Source organism: Balaenoptera physalus (assembly GCF_965194825.1).
Source record: "Balaenoptera physalus genome assembly, chromosome: 7".
NCBI classification, from domain to species: domain Eukaryota; kingdom Metazoa; phylum Chordata; class Mammalia; order Artiodactyla; family Balaenopteridae; genus Balaenoptera; species Balaenoptera physalus.
Window position 1 is genome coordinate 13,503,383 of NC_138886.1, and position 8,343 is coordinate 13,511,725.

The 8,343-nt window shown below is 44.0% G+C and overlaps 1 protein-coding gene across 1 annotated transcript in view; it reads left to right on the plus strand.

Moving 5' to 3' along the window:
* The window catches only part of STOM (stomatin), a 28,615-nt gene extending 21,029 nt beyond the window's left edge, over nt 1–7,586 (plus strand). Inside the window, exon 7 of the mRNA XM_082470652.1 lies at nt 5,519–7,586. Coding sequence (XP_082326778.1) covers nt 5,519–5,722 — 204 coding nt within the window. The 3' untranslated portion in view covers nt 5,723–7,586. The remainder of the gene's footprint in view (nt 1–5,518) is intronic.
* Nucleotides 7,587–8,343: the final 757 nt, after the last annotated feature.

An 8,343-nucleotide genomic window follows, 5' to 3' on the forward strand; every position in this document is an offset into this window, starting at 1 on the left:
GTGACCCCCATGGGAGGTGCTGGGGGAATATTTGTGAACCTGGAAAAGAGGATCTATTGAGATGATAGTGCATAAGGATACAGGGATATCTCACCAAACCCAAGGGTAGGAAGTAGAGTCAAGCCTCACCAGAACTGGAGCCAGAGACCAGACAGCAGCCTCAGGGGAGGCAGGCATTCCATATCCTGGGCCACGTCTCGCTGCAGACAGCTGGAGGGGGAGAATGTCTGACTCCCAAGTGCACGTCTCCCCAGTTGAACGCTGAAGGAGACACACCAGCCCCGATTCCAAATTCACAGCTGAGTGATTCTTTTCAGTCCAACTTCACTCAAAGATCCTAATAAGGTCCCACAGCCCCTCACCTATGAATGGGTGGAGGAAGAGGGATAGTTTTCATAGGAGTGGTTGCTGTGGATGTGACAGATCTCCCAGGATACCAGGAGCGAACCAATTTGTTGCCATTAGAAAACAGTAGTAACTGGTGATAATTGGCTAACCACAGAGCCCTGCCCTTCTGTTAGGATGCCCTGTAAGCCACAGATTGGTCACTATAATTTTTTAGCCAGCACCAAACAGAATAGTAGCTCATTTGACACACTGCATCCAGAATTTTCTACTAACCAGGATTTTTAGATTTCCCTAATGTGTTCATTGATGCTTGTGATGACACTACAACACCCTCAAGTACTTTCTCTCCAAACCATCATATGTTATTTAGAAGATTAAATTACATTTGTGTTAATGATATTAAATATGCCCCACTATAATTTAGTTATTTGGAAGATTAGGAATCGCTTTTACCTAGAATATGTCATTAACCAAAAGCCCCATTTCCAAACCATGTTGAATAATAGAATTTATCATACATAGAATACGTAGAGTATCGGAGCCTGAAGGGTCCTTAGGGATTATCTTCTGAAGGTGACAAATACCTGGCCCAGAGGCTGCCACTCCACCCTCCGGCTCCCAGGCCATTAATTAACCACAGCACTGTCTTCCCCTGAGCTTGACTTGACCTTAGAACCGTGCTGAAGCACTCCAGGTAACAACCTGCAACTGCTTGGAATTGGCCCTAAACATGAAACTTATTTGCCATCTCACTCTTTAGATGAAAACATCAAAGCCCAGAAAAGTTATGTGTTTCCTTGAAAAGCACGCGGTTGATTAGTGACCATGGAGATTAGAATTTCTTCTGCTCCTTGCTGCCTCCTCTGGGACTTTCCAGGACGGACCGAGTCTCTTCTACCAGCATTCTCACCAGTTAGGAAAGAGAGCTCCTGACTTCCCTTTCTAACAAGAAGAAGAGATAAAGGAAGCCGGTTAGAATTCTGAATTACTGTGCTCTCACTTGGGTGAGGCTGTCTTTAAGGTTGCGGTTAACACGCAGAATCACAATGAGTCTCATCCTTCCATAAGGTACAGTAACCCCGCAACAGCCATAAGGCCCTGTACTCAAGTTCTCAGGGAAATAGGGGTCACCGTTTCTTCAACAAATAAACTGCAGAGGAAAAGGGTGGAAGAGTCTATAGATTAAGAGACTTCAGAGAAAAATTCCTCAAGTTAATTGGCCATCAGGGAAATGCAAATGCAAGTCACAAGCAGATGCCACACTAACCATCCACCAGAATGGCTTAAAAAAAGAAAAAAGATAGCAAAAGATCCAAGTGTGGGTGAGGGAGGAGGTCTTGTTGGTGAGAATATAGATCAGAACAACCACTCTGGAAAACTGTCAGTCTGTATGTATCTGCGAGGAATGCACGTGTTTGTTTACCAAAGGGCACGTGCTGGAGTGTTCACTCCAGTACTCCAGCAGCACTTTGTAATTACCCCCGACTGGCAACTACCCACATATCCATTGCTAGCTGGATGGATAAATAAACATGGTTGATTCATACGAAGGTGTACTGCACAGCAAAGAGAATGAACATGTAAGTGCTCATAGGCGTAATTGTGAGAGAAAGGTCACAAAAGAGGACAGATTCTCCTGAACGTGTTATGATATGTTAGGGGGACCTCTTTTTAAAGTTTTCAGACCAACTCTTAATGACTGGAAATGGAATGTCTTCCGTACTTGCAAATTCTCCCTTATTTCCTTTTTCATGGTTCTCAGAAAAGTGCCTGGCATGTGCTTTCGGGCTCCTATCTCTGGGGCTACTCATCTAATAATGGAGAGGGTGGGGTGCAAGAATGCAGGTCACCTTTCTTGGCGCTTCCCTCAGAGCAGCCCCCCTGGGTCACAGGAGGAGACAGCAGGACCGCCCACGTACCTGAAAATGCCAGCTTTCGACACGACGGTCTGTAAATATGAAGTGCCGATTGACAGGGGACTACTGCACTTTTTGCAGAAGGCGCACACACCCACGGGTAGCTTGCGTTGCTTCCTAACGTCCTACCCACAGTGCCCTCCTGGCCTGTATTAGACGCAGCCTGTGGTATTGTGTTCACCTGTTGGGCAGCCCACTCGGAGTAGCTTTTCTATTAACAAAATGTGAGACGGCCGGGTGGGTCTGGCTTCCCAGCCAAGAGATGGTGTATTGATTGGTAGTGGGAGATGAGGTATCTTTGCAGTCGGTCCATGTCCAGACAGAAAAAAGGACCTAACTGGACATCTGAGATGACATGGAAAGAAAATCAGAGCCTGCCATTCTCGTGGCAGGGTCGGCTTGTGCGTTCTCTCCAGTGTTTGCCTGGGAGGACAGTTCCCGGCTTCCCTTTCAGTATGGCTGGCACTGGCCCCTTCTCACACATCTAGTAGGGAATAATGGTTTGCCTTGATAAATTAAGGTTTTTATCCTCCAATCTGGGTTCCATCTCCCAGTAAGTATCCCCTGTCTCACCGAATGCACCGCAATCCAGGAACCTGGACTCAGCCTCTGTCCCCCTCTGGTCCCGTCCCAGTCCGCCCCACACTGTTGAGTCTCCCTTCTGAGCAGCGCCCCAGTCCGTGTCCTCCTCCATCCCCACTGCCGGTGACTGGCACCAAATCACTCTGAAAGCTGTCCCTCTCGGTCTTTTCTCTTACTGATGCTCAGACATCTGTCGGAGTGTTTGCTCAAACTAGATCTGATGAGGGTTCCCATCGCCTCCGGGATGAAGACGAACACCCGAGCTTGCGCTGCCCTTCCTACCCCGCCCCATTCCCCCCACAACACCTTCCCACCTTGTCCCATTCGTCTCCCACCTTCCCACCCTGCCTCATTCATCCCCTACCTTCCCTTACAGGCTCATCCCCTTACAGGGTCCTGGAATACACCAGCTTTTTTACACCTCAGTACCTTTTCATGTGTTCTGCCTGAAATATTCTTTCTCTTCTTAATCCAAACAGCAAGGCTTTCGTCCTGTAATGTTCAGCTTCTTCTGTAACCTCACCACTTCACCTTCTGCAAAAATTGCTTTCCTCTCAGTGCCGGCATTTGTACACGTCTCTGTCAGCATTTGTCACACTGGAACGAAATGACCTGCTTCCAGTCTGTCTCCCCTACTTGGCCAGGAGCTGAGGGAGGCGGGGGAGTTCCCCCTCTATCCCTAGCCCCTCACAGAGCTTGACACCTGGGAGGCCCCCAACGTTTACTGTATACGTGAATGACATTGTACTGGTCATAAGACCATTGCTTTTAATTCTGATATTCACAGCAGTGTTAAGAACCATTAATATTTTGAGATCCCTGTGAGAACAACCTAACTACCCTTTTAGTCTTGAGGATTATGGTATCTTTACACCTCTTCTCCTAGGATTATGAATTAGAAGTAACTGCCTTGATTTGGCTTCTGAATCTTTTAGGAATTAGGGCATAAGTGGATCCAAAAATTAGGTCTTGACTTGTCGCTTGCCCTTCCTACATAATTAGCCTCCGTTTATACACTCAACATATAATAGACCTTCTCTGTCTTCCTCACAATGGTCCCATGAGGTGGGTGCTATCCCATTTTAAGCATAAGAAACTGAGGCTCAGAATGTTAAATACAGTAAGTCCCCTACATACGAACCTTCAAGTTACGTACCTTCAAGTTGCGAACTTTCAAAGATGCAAACGTGCGTTCGTGTGTCCAGTCACATAAGTTAGTTCACGTTGTCGTGTGCGTGCATCCTCCACAAGTGGTTGTGCTTTTGTGTACTTTACAGTACTTTATAGAGTACAGTAGTACAGTATCTTTATTTCAAGCCCAGGATGTCCGGAAGCAAGTGTAGAAGCAGCGGTATGTAGCCAGTTGTGTTAGTTGGGTAACTAGGCTAACTTTGTTGGACTTACGAACAAATTGGACTTACGAACGTGCTCTCAGAGCGGAACTCGTTCGTTTGTGGGGGACTTACTGTAACCTTTCTGAGGACATTCAGCTAGGAAGGGTTAGGTTTGCAATTTGAGCTTAAGACCATCCAAACTCCAAAGCCCCTGCCCTCCCCACCACTCCAGTGATCTTCAAACTTTTTGCTCATGTAACCCCTCAAAGAATTTAGAAAAACTCTACGTCCCATCTCACATTTTAAATAGACATGTAAAATTTTTCATTTTGAATGTATATACTTGTCAAGCATATAAGTCCTGGCATGTTTTAAATATTGACATTTTAAAATGAAACTGTTAACATCATTCTTTTAAATGTATCCAGTGAAATTTCGATAACGTAATGATTTCATCCTCTGTTTTATAGAATGATGAAAGAATAAGTTCTTTTAGCAATTAGGAATTTTTCATTTTTTCTTTTTCTCCTTGAACTTATATTTCCATTCCAACTCCCCCACAGTCTTTTCCTAATATAATGTATTTTGTCATGAATTATTTTTTCACCCTTCTGGAACACATTTAGTATATAAGTTAAAATATTTTTAAAATTTCTCTGACTACAAGCAAGGGTCTCAATGAGATGAATGAGGAATGAATTCATGTCTTTGTAGATGGCTGTTACTTATTGCTAGGATAAGACAAGATTCAGCATCAATTCTACTTTTCATTTTTACAGGTATAAGGAGTAAGAAGCCTTATTTATATAAATAAGTAGATGGAATTGGAAGTTTTTTTTTATGTAACTTTATACAATTCTTAGCACTCCCTCTGAATTTACGTGCTAAAAAATCCTACAGTGATCTTTCATCAAAAAATATTTTTAATTATCCATTCATCCGCTTGCAGTACAATAAGGTCCTCTTCCCTTTCTTTGAAATCAAAGAATTGGAAATCCATCTGACTTGCAAAAGGCTTTGTATCCAGTCATTGGGGTCATTCACTTTCTCAGCCCCTACACAGTATTCTGAATTGTCCCCTTGTTTGGTGCACTAGAAATGGGAGAAAGGCAATAAATAGTAAAAGAGGATGTCTTGACCTCAGGCACATATTCAGTCAAATCAGTTACAGGAAAAAGAACATACAGGAACTGAGTCTGGAAATTGATTTCCTTAGAACTATTCTGGCCGACTCCCAGGAAGGCTTTGTGTACCACCTGAGCTAGACGTACCCCGGTTTGAACTGCTCAGCGCCCGCCGTGTTCTCTGGTTTGACTTCTCCTTGCCACTGTTCTGTAGGTCATTGCAGCTGAGGGAGAAATGAATGCATCCAGGGCTCTGAAAGAAGCCGCCATGGTCATCACCGAATCTCCTGCCGCCCTTCAGCTCCGGTACCTTCAGACACTGACCACCATTGCTGCTGAGAAAAACTCGACCATCGTCTTCCCTCTGCCCATAGATATGCTGCAAGGCGTCATAGGGGCAAAACAGTCAGCCATGTAGGCCGATGCAGAGATGAGCTCTTCCCTCCTAAGGATGAAGTGAGGACCAAACCAGCCTCTAACCCATAAGGAGGGAATAGGGCAGGAACCTTGACTTTCCTCCCTCCCTTCCTTTTTCCATATGTTGAGTGTGATGTTCTTAGAACGTGTAGTGCTCCTAGCCACAGATGAAGGTTGTTGGCTTGTAAATACTACGTGAGAGTATGATTTATGTAAGATAATCTCTCACTCTAAAATACTTAAAAGTTCATATTTTTAGATTGTTATGCGATAGGTTAAATCCATCTTCTTTCGAATTTCATTGATTCATTCTGTGCCCTCTATCAGCAGCCAGGCCAAAAGTAGGAAGGTAGACTATCCTCCCCACCTGACATCCTGGCTGGACAAATGTTTTGCAGAGAACAGTGACCTCGGGCTACAACCAGCTTCTCTGGGCCACATGTGCCTTACTTCCGGGGAATCTCAGTTAAGGAAATTTTCCTAACATCAGTTTACCTTCTAAACTCAAACCGCCCCACCCACACCCCCGATGTTGCAAAATAATCCTTACTTGAGAGTAGACATTTTCTTGCCAGTACCTGTTAGCGCTGGAGAAAAAGGTGAAGATTAAGGAAAATGATTACCCTAACTCTTGAAAGACTTCTAAATCCATTGCTATAGAGGTCCTTTTAAAATAATGTGGGTGGTTTTTTCTTTTAACTTCTTTGAGCCCCTTTATGAGTAAATGATTCCTCTGTGGTCTTTCAAACCAGCTAAATACTTGTCACAAAAGTGCTTTTTTTCTCACTTTTGCCTATTTTCATATATCAGGTTCTAAATAGTTTTGATTTTTTAAAATAAAATTTTCTCTAAGTTCTATAAACCATTGTTTGTATACCCATTTGAATAGCTTAAGGGACTAGTACTTTAAAAAAATATATCTTCAGAAAACCCTTATATTTTACTGTCTGCTTGCTATCGACTCGTGTACACTGTGAGCTATCTTGGTTACCATTCATTAAGTAGTAGAAGGAATTCATAGTCTCTCGGGCACACAATATCCAAGGAGCTTGGGAAGATGCTCTCAAACTTAGCATATCTATATAGGTGTAGATCTTTTTTACTTCCCTGGTGATTTTTTTTTTCTGTCGTATATGGTGATGCTGAAGGAGGAAGTGGTCAGACCTGAACCACCACTGCTGTAATATTAAGAAGCACCTTCCCGTTTCACAAATGCCTGTGAAGCCAAGTAATCTGGCATTCTTCTCTTGGTCTGGAAAGCTGCCTGGTGACATTTGTACCACTTCCTCTTTGAAGCTCTGAGTTCACCTAGAAAAGTCTTAAGAATAGCAGCTTCCTTACCCAAAGCTGCCCTTCATATCTGTCCTTAGCTGGGTCACTCTGTCAAATCCCAGCCTCCGAGAGTCCCCTCCCCGACAGCCCATTTCTAAGGTTATTTTACAAAACCTTGAACCACCATGGATCCAGGTGCCTGGCTGAGTTCATTAGATATACAATATACAGAGCATTTTGGCTTGGAACTCAAGCTGCATTTATATTTTGAATTTTTAAATAATGATTTTCTCTCTTTTGTGAGGTGGTTCACCCTTGACCGCTGAGGACCAGGAGACAACCACATTTTCTGGCTGAAAACCTCTTGTCAGACTTAGAGGTTCAATGCTTTCTGTTCCTTGAGTCTTATCTCCAGATACCAAACAGCCTTCGCTCTTCTGCCTTGTGGATTCATAGTCCAAAAGGTTGGAATTAAATTGCCTGGGAAGGAGGAGGCATAGAAGGAGCTCTAGGATGACAGTGTTAGTACGAGAGTTTTTCCAGGTGGCCTCCCTTTCCAGTGCTGTACATAATAAAGTGTGCACTTTTACTAATTTTCTTTGGGTGAGAGAAATTTTCTTTGGGTGAGTCTGTTTCTGCCTGCATTTCGCGTATGTGGATTTCGTTTTTCAGAAGTGGCACATCAGTTCCTCCAGTCCTGGACTAGCCGCTTTGGCTTCTGTGTGCTTTTCCTGGACCAGAGGAGGAGGAGAGGCCGTGGTCCATCTGCCGTCTCCCATGTCTTGGCTCCCTCTGGTGCACCTGCCTGCAGTTTCCCTGGGGAGTTTGAGATCGATGAATCCTTGGCTGGGCTCATTTCTCTTTGCCTTAATCCAAACAGGACAGGACCTCACTTCTTGCTGTCACCCAGCTAATCACACTGGCATACCCCCTACTTAAAAAGAGAAATAAATGATATAAAACTAATGGGTGTTACCTGCCACAGTCAACCTTCAAAGAACCATCTTGAATTAATGGCTACCGCTTGTGAAGCATTAGGTACATACATTCTATCTTCAAAACAACTTGATGAGGGACTTCCCTGGCGGTCCAGTGATTAAGGCTTTGTCCTGCAATGCAGGGGGTGCAGGTTCATTCCCTGGTCAGGGAGCTAAGAGCCCACATACTTCAGGGCCAAAAAACCAAAACATAAAACAGAAGCAATATTGTAATAAATTCAATAAAGAGTTTAAAAATGGTCCACATCAAAAAAAAACTTAAAAAAAAAAAGGACTTCCCTGGTAGCACAGTGGTTAAGAATCCGCCTGCCAATGCCGGGGACACGGGTTCGAGCCCTGGTCTGGGAAGACC